This window comes from Mirounga angustirostris, unplaced genomic scaffold, assembly GCF_029215605.1.
Source record: "Mirounga angustirostris isolate CCGP_5_RB_7025 unplaced genomic scaffold, mMirAng1.0.hap1 SCAF_6, whole genome shotgun sequence".
Taxonomy (NCBI): Eukaryota; Metazoa; Chordata; class Mammalia; order Carnivora; family Phocidae; genus Mirounga; species Mirounga angustirostris.
The window spans coordinates 12,265,526-12,282,942 of record NW_026991714.1 but is presented as its reverse complement, the minus strand read 5'-3'; the positions used below and the strand labels follow the sequence as shown (position 1 = coordinate 12,282,942).

At 38.3% G+C, this 17,417-nt stretch overlaps 1 protein-coding gene across 1 annotated transcript in view; it reads right to left on the bottom strand.

The window, feature by feature from the left end:
- EPRS1 (glutamyl-prolyl-tRNA synthetase 1) overlaps window positions 1–17,417 on the bottom strand; it is a 67,286-nt gene that overhangs the window by 26,656 nt on the left and 23,213 nt on the right. Inside the window, exons 13-18 of the mRNA XM_045876874.3 lie at window positions 12,508–12,618; window positions 10,379–10,515; window positions 9,352–9,559; window positions 8,688–8,800; window positions 6,883–7,000; window positions 1,084–1,440 (exon numbers count right to left, since the gene is read on the bottom strand). Of these exons, the coding sequence (XP_045732830.1) occupies window positions 1,084–1,440; window positions 6,883–7,000; window positions 8,688–8,800; window positions 9,352–9,559; window positions 10,379–10,515; window positions 12,508–12,618 (1,044 nt within the window). The remainder of the gene's footprint in view (window positions 1–1,083; window positions 1,441–6,882; window positions 7,001–8,687; window positions 8,801–9,351; window positions 9,560–10,378; window positions 10,516–12,507; window positions 12,619–17,417) is intronic.

Genomic DNA, 17,417 nt, shown 5'->3' with positions numbered 1-17,417 from the left:
ACCTTTCTCAGGGAGCCTGGGTGGCTCGGTTGGTGAAGCATCTGACTCTTGGTTCCAGCTCAGGTCATGATCTCAGGGTAGCGAGATTGAGCCCCACACCAGGCTCTGAGCTCAGCAGGAATCTGCTTGCCCCTCTCCCTCCTCCCCTGCCTCTGTCCCACCATTCGCACCCTTTCTCTAAAATAAATAAATAAAATCTTTAAAATTAAAAATATATGACCTTTCTCTATCATAGATGCCTTTCCTTTTGTCTTTTACAACAAACAATCCTATTCCACACTCCATGCTACCACTCACTTGGCTAAATGTTTTGCATAAAGATGTAATTAAAACAAGAATAAAATGTATACTTCAGTCAAAGTTCGTATCACTTGAGGGTACCCCTATGAAGAACTGGAAATGGTCACTGGTCAAAAACGTCTTAACGCCCCATTATTCCCTGAATATTCCTCAAACCTTCATATCTCTCTGCCTCTGCTGGTGCACGTCTTCCATACCCGGCCCCAGGCCAGCAGCACCAGCTTCTCCTGGACAACTTTCTACAAATGCATACTCTCTCCATACTCCGGACTTGCTGAAGCAGAAGTTCAAGAGGTGGAACCCTACAATCTGTGTTTTAGCAAGCTCTCTAGTAATTCTGATGTACAATGAAGGCCGAGAAGCATGAATCTACTACTTAAAGAGCACTTTCTCTGAACTTTGTTCACGCATAAAGGGCTTCCTCTACCTCAGGACTATTTTAAATATCCTTTACGAATAGTTTCTTCCTTCCCTGCCACTTACAACCACAGATGCTTTTGAGAACAATTCACATATCACAGAGGATTACAGTCATAGCACGTGGATTACAGTGTGTGTATTTCCTCCCTGATACCCTCCCCCATACTAGATGGTGAGCTGCTTCTTGTTAATATTTCCAGAGCTTGGCACATAGCAGGTATCAGTAAGTGTGGACTGTTCTGCCAAAATATTCAAGCAGTCTATATACAATATGTCTTAAAAGATGAGACTACAGCGACCCTAAACCATCTGAGTTCATGAGCTTCCTCACAGTGTTGTCTTGACTGGTTCCAGCATACTGACCTTGGGGGCTTTTTCAGCTTTCAGTTTACGAATCACCTCCCCTTGTGCAGCAACTTCATCATAGAGAGATCTACTTTCCACAATACTTGCTGATGACATAGAAGAAACATTCTGTACCACCGCAGGAGGATTTCCAGGTTTATATTCCTGGCCAGTTTTCTCCTTATATTCAGCTTTCAAAGCCAAAAGCTGTTTTACAGCTGCATCTATATCTTCCTTTGCTGCTTTCTTGGCTTTTAATTCACGAACCACATCCCCTTGAGCAGCCACTCTGTTGTAAAGGACCAAGGAATCCTCAGATGGAGCACAAGTATTATCCAAGGAAGGACCTGGTCTTTCCTTAAAAGGAGTAGTCGGCTACAAAGGAAGAAAACCAAAAGTGAAATAATTAATTCATGTTAAATGTCCTCTCACAAAATTATATCGAATTGTCATATAACATTTCATGCTATAAAATTAAGTTTTAATCCCTTAAAAAGTTTAAGTAAATAATCTCATTCCTAAAAATTTATCCTAATGAAAAATGACAGAAGTAAACAAAGGTAGAGGTACATGGATATGCACTGAAGCATTTTTATTATAGTAAAAAACTGAAAATCACCTAAATCCTTACCATTAGGGGATTAAAGAAATTATGACATATCCAAAAGATCTGAGAATAAATCATTGTTCCACCACATACTAGCTGTGTGAACTTGAATTAGTTACATAAGCTGTTTCTGGTTTTAACTATAAAAGAAAAGTGACTGTTTTGACCCCATCAGTGTGATGGGAAAATAAAAGGTAATAAATCTGCTTAAAGCTTTTAGTTACAAAGGCTGAGAAAAAGTGAATATTAATAAGTTTCAGGAATTATTAATTTTTTTAAAAGATATCTAGATTGATGACAAGCAAGTCCTCCAAGAAATACTGAGATATAATTTTAACTCATTACTATGGAACGATTCCATTTTTGTATAAAATTATATATTTCCAGGCATATGATTATATATAAGTATATGCAATAAACCTAGAGATATGTTCACTAAAATGATCTTTGGGTAGTGAATAACTATGCTATTTTTTATTCTTAATGTCATGCTTTCCTTCTGCCTAGAAAGCTTTCCACCCTACTGACACCCTTCTAAATTTAAAACCCAGCTCACGATCATACCTTCCCCATGACATTTTTCTTTAATGGCTTCCACTTAATCCATATTCATGAGTCATGTGTATTAACTCCAAAATGTTTCATCTCTACTCTGGAACTCTGTCCTGATCCCAGGCCCAGCATTCTGAATGGTCTTTTCAGACATCTTTACCTGGTTAGCTAAGGAGCACTGCAAGCTACATCAGAGTTGCATTTTCCATGAGGGTCAGGTTCTGAAATCAACATGTAAGTCAAAAACCACATACGTTTGGGGTGCCTGGCTGGCTCAGTTGGTAGAACATGTGACTCTTAATCTCAGGGTTGTGAGTTCAAGCCCCATACTGAGTGTAGAGATTATTAAAAAACAGATATATAAAATCTTAAAAAAAAAACAACCCACATATATTCAAAATTACTCCTTTAAAATATTCAACCATAAATGTTAATATGCACATATAAATGCATAATATATATGGTAAAGCAAGAATACAATAAATGGAGCCATTCTATATCAAAAACATATACATTCTGTTCTGTTACACTTACTTTTGATAACCTGAACTGACTCATTCATGCCTGGTAAACAGGGAAACAGTATTAAAGGTATTAGGGTAACACTGAAAAATCACACCACCTTGTAGTGATTTCTCCCAGAATATTAATGTTTGATGTCAAAGAAGCATACAGGAAAAAGCTTTCTCACAATTAAAAGAGAAAGCTTTAGAAGTGCCTTCCTTGGGGTACCTGGTGGCTCAGTCGGTTAAGCGTCTGCCTTCGGCTCAGGTCATGATCCCAGGGTTCAGGGATCAAGCCCCATGTCAGGCTCTCTGCTCAGTGGGAAGTCTGCTTCTCCCTCACCCCACTTGTGCTCTCTCCCTCTCTTTCTCAAATAAATAAAATCTAAAAAAGAGTGGCTTCCTTGAGTGCAGGTGGTACTTTAAAAACATTGTTCACCATAACATTAAGCCATCTAATGAAGGTGCAAGTGCAGATAAAGGACTTTCAAAGAGCTATCCTCCTGGGCTTTAAAAACAAGAAAGGAAAAAAAAAAAAAGGATTAGGCAGGATCCACGCTGAGTCAGACTTTAATTCTGATGACACTGCTCTCTGTTAGAGGCAAACACCCTCAAAGACCTACATATCAAGGGAGAGAGCATTAGCCCTAAGGCTTAAGGCTGCCTGCAGTGCTGGATACCAATGCTAGTCAACTGTACTTAAATTTCTATAAGGATTTGTGCAGGTTCCAAAACCTATCCACAAACTTTGACACTCCCTGCATCAAGACGGGGGTCTAGCCCCTCCCCTTGAATCTGGGCAAGCTTATGAGTGCTTGGACCACAAGCATGGCAGAAATGACACTATGTGAGATTTTCAAGGTTAAAACATAAAAGGCAATGCTGCTTCGATCATGTCTACTGGACACTCACTTCTGGAGCCCTGAGTTGTCATATACAAAGTCTCACTACCCTGACACCACGCTAAAGAGGTCACTTGAAGCTGCTTTGTGAGACATTTCCCCCTTCCTAGCCAACAGTTGGCATCAACTGCCACCCATGTGAGTGAGCCACTGTGGATGTCCAGGCTAATAGAGCCTTCGATGACTGCCAACCAGCCACCACTTGACTGAAACTACAGGAGATATACAGATTCTTAGTGTTCTGCACCAACCCTATTTTTTCTAAAAAAAACAGCCCTGTTATTTTTAGTATTGCCACTTTGTAGGACATAAAGTTTCTTAAGAATACACAAACTTCTGAAACCAGTATTACACTATATGTTAACGAACTAGAATTTAAATAAAAATTTGAAAAAAAAACACAAAAAAACAAAAACTTACAGCATTACCCTAACTTCTTTACAGGATACGTGGAAGGTGTGAGGTACTGATGGTAAGTGGGACCAATGAAGGCCTGGGGAGCCACATCTCCCACATCGTGTGTTAAGATTCTCTCTCTCAGACCTCTCCACCTTGAGTACCCCCATTCTCATTCTCTCTCGCTCAAAAAGTAAATAAATAAAATAAAATGAATAAATTCTTTGAAAAACTTGTCAATTTTAACTTTTAGTGTAACAAATACTCATAAATATAACCCACATAAAAAGGGCCCTCAATCATTTTTAAGCATGTATAGGGTCTTGAAACTAAAAAGTTTGAAAACTGCCCTATTTATTTATTTTTAAAGATTTTATTTATTTATTTGACAGAGAAAGAGAGCATACAAGCAAGGGGAGCAGCGGGCAGAGGGAGAGAGAGAAGCAGGCTCCCCACTGGCAAGGAGCCTGATGCAGGGCTTGATCCTGGGACCCTGGGATCATGACCTGAGCCGAAGGCAGATGCTTAACCGACTGAGCTGACTGGCTGAGATCACATAGTATTTAATTTGTGTAAATTAAAAGCTCAAGTCATGACATTCCCACTATAAACAGTTCCAAATTCATACCTAATATGATGTGCGTCTGTCTTCCCTAGCTCAAGTGATTTATCATTTATTTACCCATTCAACCACACAAAATTAGGACTTACTGTCTTACTGATTCTACTTCCTGAATTCATGTCCTACTTTTATCTTCCCTGCTCTCATCCTCTGGCTCCCTGACCACTTATCACATCTTCTAATCCTACTTCCAATCCACCTGCCAAAATATCTTCTACACTGTTGCCAAATAGTCAATGCCAACCCAACATCTATAGATCCCAAACTATGCATCAAGGTGCCCGAGGGGGCCACAGTAAATTCATAGGGTTGACAAACACGGCATGTACTACTCAGGATGGTTCAATTTTAACATTAGAGTATGTTACATTCCTTTCGACGATGTCCTATCTTTGCAAAACTACAATTTCCACAGCTGCTGTACTAAAATCAAATACTACAGGAAAATCACTATGGAACAGGAAATTAGTAGGGTAGTATCCAATCTGAGTCCAAGATTCAAGAAATATTTTTTCTTTTTTAAGATTTATTTATTCATTAGAGAGAGAGAGAGAGTACACAAGCTAGGGGAGTAGCAGGCAGAGGGAGAGGGAGAAGCCATTGAGCAGGGAGCCTGACACAGGGTTCAATCCGACAGGGGATCATGACCTGAGCCGGAGGCAGATGCTTAACCGACTGAGCCACCCAGGTGCCCTGGTATTATTTTTTTCTTTTGATTAGTATATCACTTTAAGAATGAAATAAAAATTAAAATATTTAAATTTAAGAACACAATCTTTTAAGAATAAAATTTTTCTTCTCTTTCAACTTATGTGTATTATTTCTTCAAATGACTACTGGCATATGAACATTTATCTAACTTAACTACTTAACAAAGAGAACTGTTAGGAATTTCAGTTAGCCCATGGGTGCCATGGAGAAATGAGCAAGAAACCAAGCGTACTGTGTGAATTGAGGAAGATTGAAGACCTTTGCCTACACTACAGACCCCCTCATTCTCTAACCATGTCTCCAGCTCTCAAATCCACACCCTGTCTCCTAGGGAAGCGGTGTCTCCATCTGGAATGTCCCTCCCAACCCTGACTGCTGGGCAGATTCCGAACTCATTCTAAGCATAGAGATTAAGCATTATCCACAAGAGGAAAGAAAAAGAAAAAGGCAGGAAGTGACACAATTTCCTCTCACCCACATCCTAGCAGTTCCTATTCTTGCTCTCCTTTCTGAACCTCTTCTCTCAGAGGCACTGGAGTTTGACAGAAAAGTATAGTCAGGGAACCAGAAAGCCTGGTCACTGTCCTGACTCTGTCAATAACAACTTTTGTGGGGCGTCTAGGTGGCTCAGGCCATGATCCCAGGGTCCTGGGATCAAGCCCCACATCGGGCTCCCTGCTCAGTGGGAACCCTGCTTCTCCCTCTCCCACTCCCCCCTGCTTGTGTTCCCTCTCTGTCTCTGTCAAATAAATAAATAAAATCTTAAAAAAAAAAAAAAAACTTTTGTTATCTTGGGCAAGGGATTTCTCCTGTTCTTTTTCCACGTATAAAGTAAGTAGCTAACAATAGGTGGTGCTCAATGTACTCTTCAGCTCTACACGATGCTCCTGACTAAAGCAGATAGGATATTAAAAAGAAAATGGGGGGGCGGGGTGCCTGGGTGGCTCAGTCATTAAGCGTCTGCCTTTGGCTCAGGTCATGATCCCAGGGTCCTGGGATCGAGCCCCACATCAGGCTCCCTGCTCCGGAGGGAAGCCTGCTTCTCCCTCTCCCACTCCCCGTGCTTGTGTTCCCTCTCTCACTGTGTCTCTGTCAAATAAATAAAATCTTAAAAAAAAAAAAGGATTTGGGGTGCCTGGCTGTCTCAGTCAGTGGAGTGTGTGACTCTTGATCTCAGGGTTGTGAGTTTGAGCCTGACCCTGGGTGTAGAGATTACTTTAAAAATTAAAAAAGTATGTAAAAAGAAAAGCAACTACTGCAGCAATACTGGTGGGGGGGGGGAATCATTCTAAATTAAACTACTCTTTCTCAATTTTTCATATAATAAATCTAAAAAATCTTATTCTGCAAGGTATTCTGAAAACTTACAGGAAAGGACAAGACTACAACAAAACCCCCAAACTAAGAGCCACTGTCCTCTTCAATGTCAACAGTAAGACAGACAACCACTTGTAAAGAAAGATTCCAAATCCTGGCGTAAAAAGATGGTTGATTAGAGACATATCCATGAAAGTCAATGTTTACCTCATTTTTTGTTGTTTCTACCTTGGTCTTTTCCCTTGACCCAGATGTTGGCATTTCCTTTGTATGTCCATCAGGAACGTATATCAAAACACATGGGGCTTCTTTGCAGCTATATGGGCTAAAGAGAAAACAGAGGGCCAAAAAAAGTTCATTTCAACAAAATTATGTGGCAGTAATTAAAACTGAATTCCTAGATTAATTCAATGGCACCACGTTAATACTTCTCAAAGTATAAACAGTCCATTCTCTTATTATTCAAATCAGAAGCTCTTCAGAGTAGTTTAAAAACAATGGATAAATAAAAATTCTCAGTACTAATTATAACCTTCCAGTTTAAGAACTTTTATAGATAAAAACACGCTAACTCCAGGACAAAAGTGCAGCTACTCTGCCTGCTACCAGAAATGGCACTAGTGGGTGCTCGTTCGTGACTGAAAGCAAATGCATCTCCATACCACACCGAATCTGCTTATAAACAGGAGAATTTCTATAAAACATAATAATTTCCCAATTCTAGGGGCGCCTGGGTGGCTCAGTTGGTTAAACGACTGCCTTCGGCTCAGGTCATGATCCTGGAGTCCCAGGATCGAGTCCCGCATCGGGCTCCCTGCTTGGCGGGGAGCCTGCTTCTCCCTCTGACCCTCCTCCCTCTCATGTGCTCTCTGCCTCTCTCATTCTCTCGGTCTCAAATAAATAAATAAAACCTTTAAAAAAAAAAAAGAATTTCCCAATTCTAAAAAGTACAGTAATTAGCAAAATCCACTGCCCCTGAGACTATTCATGAGCAAATGATTTCTTCAAATTTTGTAGTAAAAGCTCAAGTGAAAATAAAAAGAGAAGAATTTAGTAACAATAGGATCCTATATATTGCTTCAACATTTTTAAATAATAGCTTTATTGAGATACAATTTACTATTTTCCTCTAAATGTACCTGCTGCATTATTTATATTCTACAATACAATCTAATGAAAATACGCTATAAAGAAGAAGGTAATAGTAATAATTTTCACCCAAAGACATACTGAAATTTTTTTCTTTTACTTGGATTACATGAAGATGAATTATAAGACAGTTTAATTTTAGAAATGAATAATTCGTTATTATGCTGTTTCAAAGTTATTGCTTGTTACTATAAAGTTTCAAATATTAAATATAAAAGGCAAATATCAAACTGAATAGAGGATTATCAGGTACAGAATTTTGGTAGAAATGTGATTTTTATAAGTCAAACAGAGAAAGACATGTATCATATGATCTCACTGATATGAGGAATTCTTAATTGCAGGAAACAAACTGAGGGTTGGGGTGGGGGGTGGGGTGGGAGGGATGGGGTGACTGGGTGATAGACACTGGGGAGGGTATGTGCTCTGGTAAGCGCTGTGAATTGTGCAAGACTGTTGAATCTCAGATCTGTACCTCTGAAACAAATAATGCAATATATGTTAAGAAAAAAAAAAAAAGAAGAAGAAGAAGAGGGTAGCGGGAGGGGAAGAATGAAGCGGGGGAAATCGGAGGGGTAGACGAACCATGAGAGACGATGGACTCTGAAAAACAAACAGGGTTCTAGAGGGGAGGGGGGTGGGAGGATGGGTTAGCCTGGTGGTGGGTATTGAGGAGGGCACATTCTGCATGGAGCACTGGGTGTTATGCACAAACAATGAATCATGGAACACTTCATCTAAAACTAATGATGTAATGTAAGAATAAAAAAAATTAAAAAAAAAAAAGAAATGTGATTTTTAAATCTTATTTACTGTAAGAATGTTAAGCATTTTCATTTAAATGCTCAATGACATTTACTTACCTAACAGGTTCATACGGCTGATCACATATGAAGAATCCTCTTCTCTGGAGTTGTATAATGTCTCCTTTTTTCAAATCCTTAAGGCAGGGATCCCCCAGCATTAGCTCTTCATGCTGTAAAGATGATAAAGACCAAAATACACCTGTGCTTAGAAATCAGAGCACTGAAAACAACTCTAAAATATAAGTTGTCTTTCCAGAAGGTGGAATACTCTTAAAGATATGTTAAAAACTTTACTACTTAAGCAGATGCAGTGAAACAGTAAAGAAGTAAACAATTACATATACAGTATTTTTAAAAGTTAAAATTGACAAACTGATGAACTTCAGGAAACCTTTCAACCAACATGATTGGTATCCCTGCACATATAAGTGAGTTTCCCACCACCAATATGAGCTGCAGTGCGAAAAGCACAGAGAGACCTAGCTGAGAGGCATAGCAGCACAGCACTTAAGCATAAGCAAGTTCCTTAACTGCATTGTGTTTCAGCTCCAATCTTCAGTAAAATGGAAACATCACTCTTTCACACATCTTTTCATTTTAACAAAATTTTACAGATCTTTTCCATTTTACTTGAAAACCAAATACTTAAAAGTAATTTTAAAATTCTAAAAAAGTTTATATAACAAGGAAAAAAGAAACATGGTTTCTTTTAGAAGGCTACCTTACTGTTCTTGTTGACATACTGCTTAAAGTCCTCATCTTTTCCCAGCACTGGCTTTGTGATCAAGTGCTCGTAAGTGACACAGATTGCAGGAATAGGAAGAGCATGTGCCGTCTCTGCCAGCCACGTGATCTTCGTGGTTTTCTTGTAGTCTTTGTTCTCCAAATTCAATTTTGCATCAAGAGATACAATTTTTCCATCTGCATTTCTAGATATAAGATCAAAAGGTGTTTAAAGAAAACCATAATTGTCATAAATGCATTATTTGTCCTACACTTGTAATAAATGGCTAGGAATTTTCTTTGGAAAAATGTCAAAGCAAACATTTATTTGAACTTCTAATATGTTCCAGACATATATTGGTTAAGAGATGAATAAAACATAAACTACTGGAGAACAGATGCACACACATCTGATGAAGAACATGAACATATTTACAAATTTTAAAGTCATCTGAATTAAACATTAAAAAATGTAAAGTATTGTATTTTTAAACATTTAACAATTACTTGAAATCATATGTAATGACTGGACAATTCAGATTTCAGAGTTTATACAAATTAATTTTATTAGCATACTATGTTCCATTTATGTGATCTTAAGAACAAACTAACAAGTGTAGCACACTATAATAACTAGAAAGTTCATATTCATCACAAAACAATTAATTTTAAAGCAGATTTTAGAATAAAGAATGTTATATATACAAATTCTGTCCAAAGGACCCCTTCCCCAGGCAACTGTACAACGAGAATTAGATGACAAAAAGGGACCCGTAAGCATTAGAACTTTTTTTTTACATCTAGACACAGTAATTTGCAACATCACAAGCAAAACATATCCCAAGATTAATAAACTGGAACACATACGGAAAAGAAATTTGCTGTGTGTCCAGAATTGGCAGTTTCTACGCCTGAGCAGATTTACCAGTTGGAAAAACGAATGAGTCTAAATCTGGTCATTTTTAGTAAGTGAATAAACAAGAATTCCCTTCCATATTTAATAAAAACAGACGAAAAGTTCTTACTTGTTTATTTTAGTAATGTTGATGTTGCCCCAATTTATAAAGGTAACCATCTCCCCTTCTGACAATGTCTCTGCATCAGCCCCTTCAATGAAAACTTTAGGACTGTACCACACCGGCTTCAAGCCAACATCAGGATTCTGATTATTAAAAAAAAAAGAGAGAGAGAGAGAATGTTGATTGAAACAGCTTATTGAATGCAGCATACAAATTTATATATTCATTCATTTCATTCTTTAACCAAACGTGTTGAACCCCGGCTCTGTGACAGGTGGTCAGTCACCTGACCAATAATGCTAATGGGAGTCAGATGAAGTGAGCTGTTGAGCTGTCCCTAAAATTACTTCCAGCCTAAAATTCTTTGTTTTCAGAGCTAAGACAGTATTTGTCTTTGGTGTCCCTCCAACCAGAATCTGCTTTGCTGTCCTCAGAATGTCACTAATGCTTGGCAGCAAAGGAGAAAAGGAAGTCACTCATCAGTGGCTGTAAAACATTACAGGACAACAGATGTCACCACAGCAGGAAATGGTGGACCTTTCATCTTTTAGAAGACGAAGAGCGTCATATTTGTATAGACAGATAAATTTTCTCTTTTCAGTGTATATTACATAAAGAAGAAAAAAGATCTGGAGAATAAAAAGAACAGTGTGTTAACTTTCAGTTTTTGTTTGACGGACTTCAAAAGAAGCCCAGTCTAAGATTTTTTGAAATAAATGTTACATAGCATGTGTTTAATAACTGTTCAATAAATGTACCAATGCATTTGAGAAAAATTAGTATGCTGTATCGACCTATATTCTGCTGGGCTCAGAAAAGAATGCTAACAGGCTAAATCTACAACACTTTGTGAGGAAAATGGTAACAAAGATTCCAAAGATCACACTGAGCAATCCAGTTATCATTGAAAGAGTGTCTCCAAATCAATTGGTCCTTTACTACTTATCCTTTATTACTCGTGTAACTATTAACTAAGCTATCTGAACACAACGATCACTTTAACAAATAAGCACCTTAGAACATTTTATCCTCGCCATTCAAGTTTCAAAGCATTCAGTAAGCTTCACAATTACGCTAACTGTAGTGGGTGACATGATACATAGATAGCACCATCACCTGGTTGAACCAATCAGATGTAAGATAAAGGCAAAGCCAAATCAATCATAGATACATACTCTTTTCAAATCTTATTAGGAGTCCCCTTAAAACAACTCAAATCTTTAAAGTTAAAAACAGCCAATGTCATATAGAAAGGCAATCACATAAGGCTACAACTTAGATGCATATTATTTTATATGTGACTTAGTCTGTGAACATACCATAGTTATGAGTAAGGTTATGAGTATACTAGCCTATTGTATGGGTGAGTTAGTCTATGAATCTCCATTATACAATGAAGGTATTTATAGACGACCACAAAGCTGGAATAAAAGGATCTATTTTTGCTTCAAAGTTGTCAATCAAGCAGTCATAACTAATACAACAACTATGGTTTAACTAAGAGGAATTCCCTACTATCTGTATCTAAGATTTATATTCTGAATTTAGATGAACAGATTTCATCCTCACTTCACTGATATTCTCTAAAACAGACTAAATGGCAGTGTGATAGATTCTGGACGAAAACTGTTATTCAAAGGGCACCTGGCTGGCTCAATCGGTACAGCGTGTGACTCTTGATCTCAGGGTCATGAGTTCAAGCCCCACATTGGGCATGAAGCTTATTTAAAAAAAAAAAATTGTGATTCAACATTACTAGGTCTAATGTTTTGGCTTAAAGACAAAGGCAACAATGAATAACCCAGTTAACAGAGACTGCACCTCAGCTTCCCCATAAAGAGCATGAATTATAGTATCATCTTTTAAAATGACTCCAGGAAAAGATAAACTTTTATTATAGGATATCTCTACAGAATAAAAAAAAAATAGGCACAGAGTGTAAAAGTTCTGAGATGTGGTGTGGATTATTACTAGAATAAATTGCTTCAGCAAGAAACCCTTAATTAGTATCAAAATCCTGACAAATAATGTTGAATAAAAAACGATCTCAAAACCATGCTATTGCCCCAAACCACATTTTCCCTTTTAGTGTCTTGCTCCTTCTAAGAATAACACTGGTGAAAGTGTCAGGTGACCTTTGGGTGTTTGGCTACTTCTTTCATCTCCTCCTGAGCCTCAGGGATATTCACTGGAATCACTTCTTTCTTCAGTAATGCAACATATCGTGGGGCCACCGGGTCAATAACCTGCAACAAATGCATCCTCATGTTAAAACATTCAGATATTTTTAAAACTTCGTAAGTAAAATAAATAATAGCACAGGAATACTAACTGGCTTTCTTTGTTACTGCATTTACTAATTTTTTGGTTTACCTGCTAAATCTCCTCTAATATTTAAATGTCCAGTAGAAAAAAAGAAAACAATCATAATCGAAAACTACATGAAATTTAGAGTTCCTTGCCAAGAATAACTACTGACAGGTGAAAAGAAACCAATTAGTTAAAGCAAAATATTACTTTTGAAAAAAACTTTTAACTCTGGTATTAGAAGGTGAGGAAAAATCGTGCTGCGGGGTTATAGATCAGGGGCGCCTGGGTGGCTCAGTCGTTAAGCGGCTATAGGTAAGTGATATGTCATTTTGTATTGTTGGAGAAGTTCGTTTCAAAGAATATAGATACTTTATTTTAGCATCATTTTTAATCAGTGTTAAGCAACACATCACCATCAAAAACAAAGCATTAGGTCACTATAATAAGGCAATTCTATAAACTCATAGTATAAACAAGACATTTCTACTGGTCTGCAAGCTACATATATAGGGACCACTGTGTTCCCAGTACTTAGCAAGGGCCTGGCACACACAGGTGATCAACAAACATTTGCAGATTCACTGAATGAATGGTCCTACTCGCTGTGCTCTAACCTAACTCCATCTCCAGAACAGCAGTAGCATGCCCTTCTGAATCTGTATTTTCCTCACTTCGCTGTTCAATTTAAAATTATCCATGATGACCACACACAACAGCAGTGTTTAGACACTAAATAAAGCATATGAAAGAAAAATGTAGATAGAGGCATATGTATAAACAGCTAAGTTGGATGTAGGAAATAGTGGTATGGCTAATTAAATTTGGCTACGTTTGTTTTGTTTTGTATTATCTCGTTACCACTGTTTGGTTGTTTTTTGTTTGTTTGCTTTGAGATTATTTTTCAGCTTCTGAAAAGAATGATATGAAAATTCTGAGTGACTCAGAGAGTCACTCATAAAAAAAGCTTGAAAAGCTCTTTAACTTCCCTGTGTCTGCTACTCCTCATGGCTAATATTTCATGTTGGTAGTAAATCAGGGCCAGCCTCTCTCTATATTTATTATTCCATTCTTTCCTTCCCTTGAATTAGCTTAAAGGTCATTCTTACTAGTAAAAGGTTCCTCCTTTCAGCTTCAATTGGGCTAAAATGATCAAAGACTTAATTTGTGATTCCTCAGTGCAGTATTTAAGCCAGGAAGATATAATTTCTTTAAAGAAGCTAAAACTAAACAAGCCGGCCTGAGAAACTTACTCCAGTTCACTGCAGCTCAGTTTCCTCAACTGACAAGAGGAGAAGGTTTCTCACACCTAACTATTTACAATGATCACTTAGAGCAGTGGCTAGCACAGCTTCTCAGGCCACTTAATCCTACAGGATAATGAACGTAATATTAGTCTGGAGTAAAGTCTAGAAATCTATTTTTAACAAGCATTCCACAGGATAGTCACGAACAGTCAAGTCTGGGAAATCTTGGATTAAAAGTCTTTTTCAGGGGCGCCTGGGTGGCTCAGTCGTTAAGCGGCTACCTTCGGCTCAGGTCATGATCCCAGGGTCCTGGGATCGAGCCCCGCATCGGGCTCCCTGCTCGGTGGGAAGCCTGCTTCTCCCTCTCCCTCTGTCTGCCGCTCTGCCTACTTGTGCTCTCTCTCTCTCTCTGTTAAATAAGTAAATAAAAATCTTTAAATTAAAAAAAAAAAGTCTTTTTCAGCTCTAAAATTATACTAATTCTAAATATTTCTGGATCAAATTACTCCAAATGGTCCCAGGGATTTCAAGGGGTTGCCCTGGCAGACACCACCCAATGGGGGAAGGACAGGCCTGGGACTGAGAAGACTCCAGAACCCTTAACACACTCCCACCAGAACAGCTACCCTTTTATGTACTGGGGTTTACTTGAAAATTTTTCGTTTGAAGGAAGACTTTCCTTATTTGGGGTCAAAGAGAGAAGTCTCTACATACTTTTAATTTACTAGGTAGGGGCAGAGGCAAGAGGGTTGGGATGAGATTTGGGGGAAAAACTATTATATTATCATGCCACTAAAATACTAACACAGATTTTAAAATTAAAGCAGTAAAGGAAGGTTGATGTAAGCAAGTATTACTCTGAAATGAACACCTTAAAGCTATGACTTCTCTGCCTGGACTGAAGAGTTCAAATCTTAACAGTTCCATAAAACCAAGAAGAAAATTAGAGAGGTTAATAAAGAGTAAGCTAGTGAAATGTCTCCTATCAGTATCAAGGTAGATTATTTAATGGAACCAGATAGCTTCTATTTAATTATGATTCAGAAAAATGATGTATTAGTTTCCTACCAACATGAAAAGTCAGGCTAAGAAAACATGCGTTACAGTATTTTCAGAGGGATATTGAGATCATTACCCACCCCACATCTCACTGTCCGCTCCATCCATTTCTCCCCTTTTCTTTGCCACATATGCTCTACTCTGTAAATAAAGCTCTTTCTCCAAAGGAGCATGTACTTAAAAGAGTTGCAGCTAATCCAGAGTTAATCCTCTTGTCCTTTACCAGAAGATACTTTAACAAAGATGCTAACTTACTAAGAGTGGGAGAGTGTCCAAAGAATAACATTTTATCTCCGTCCTTAATGACTGCCTCACAGTGCCACGGCGTTAAATTTAGTTCAGTGATGCTTCACTTACATTTTATTCACAGAGCTTGGAAAGAAAGATAGAGCAAACTACAAAATAACAAAGCAATAATCAGACTGAATGGGACATGAAACCTAAATAAGAGATCTGTACCTCAAGGGGCAGAAAGAGTGGCAAAGTGAAGGAAGTACAGGAAGAGGTGAGGAAAGCCAGCAATAAAAACAAAAAGGTATGTCATCAGAATAACTTCATTTTTACTACCAATCAAAATGTTTTAATTGTGCTGTTTTCAACATGGTGCTTAATGATGAGAGGTCCCACAGATGTATGGATAAACAAAGCTGCTGAAGAATACTCATCTACTTTCCCTCCCACATACCCTCTAAAAAGACATAAAGGATTTTTTTTGTTTGTTTAAAAGCACAAACCCAGAAAAATCAGTGTAATCAAAGAGGAGACAACAACAACAAAATCCTGGAATCTGAAAACCATTATGGAAACATCCCCTTCTCTGCTCCATAAATGAGGCAACTGCCCCTCCCCCATCCCCACTGCAGAAGGGAAGTTTACTCTGCAAGGAGGAGGGGGCCTAGATCCTGGCAGATATCAGGAGGAGCTGAAGGTGAGGGTACTGCACAAAGAGATGAGGGAATTAAGTGAATGCATAATACTAGATAGAAAGGCCCTCAGTCTTCCTCTGTCCAGCTCCAAAGCTCTGGCAGCCAAGCCTTCATACTTCAGGCAGTAATTAAAAGAAACTCCTCTGGGAAAACTGCCTAACCCAAGAGATAAGAGATAAAATTACCGACATAGAGGTTCTCCAACTAACTGACTCAACCAGGTCATCCTACAGTGAGGCTCAGATGACAAGTCCAACTCTTTCTTATGGGGCTTCTAACTGCTCCTTTAGTCCTCCATGTTAAACATGAGCAGATAACCAAGACTATCCCCAGACCTCTGAGATGTCTTTAATATGCCTTTAATATGAAACAAAAAGCCAAAATAATCTGCAGGAAAGAGATACCACAAGATAAAATTCCTATTGATGTTAGTATTCTAAGCATGAAACAGGAACAAGAAGTTTTTTTTTTTAATTCAGAGAACATAAAAGAAATCTTGGAAATATGATACATAAATGAAAAACTCAATGGGAGGGTGGGAAGATAAAGTTGAGTCAATCTAGCACAAAGCAAATCCAAAACATGAGATGGAAAATGAGAGAAAATAAAATTGGAGGACCAGTCCAACATCTGCTAAAGAGGAGTTCCAGGGAGAAGAAAACAAAGTAGAGAAAAAACAAAGAAAGGATTCAAGAAAATTTCCCAGAACTGAAGGAATGAGTTTCCAGACCAGAAGCCACATGTTCTTCCAGCGGATAAGGATGAAAACAGAGCCCCACCACAGCACATCATCATGCAATTTCAGAGTGAAAAAGGTCATACACAAGGTCTCAAAAATCTTCATCCCTTGCCCCCTTCTCAGGGAGCTACCAAAGGACAGAGCACAGCCAAGTAAGAGAAACATAAAAAGAGATCCAAGAACCAGGTGATCCATCACAAAACAAAAGCAAACGGGATCCCAGGACGATGATGGCTGACCTCAGAAAACTGCTGAGCTTCAGAAGCTAACGGGCCTCTAATCCTGATCAGCACAGAGCAGCACAGAAGGCTCTGGCAGAGCTGTCGCCACGATGAAACTGAAAGAATACGGAGGCACAAGAACATCTTGGTAGGAAATTCAGACATCTCGAGGAGAGCTGGAGACGGAATTAGAAAACTAAACAAATGAGGGAAAACAATCAACTACAAGAAACCAACAGGGTCTGAGAAAAAGTAAGAGACCCATGTCCCCTCTTTCCATTGTGGGAGTCAAATGAGAATGCTTGAAACTTAAAAAAAAAAAAAAAATCAAGAAGTAGCAACACACATCTTATTTAGAGATACAGGCAATAAAAATACCGAAAGAATGATCTAAAAGAGCTGAAAGTGATTCCTCTAGGGGGAGAAAATGGAAGGAAAGAAGAGGGGAATATGCTGCTCACCTTAACAGACCCTACAGAACTCTCTGACCATGGTGAAATATAGTTCATGTATTTGAACCAAATGCACATGTATAACTTTATTAAA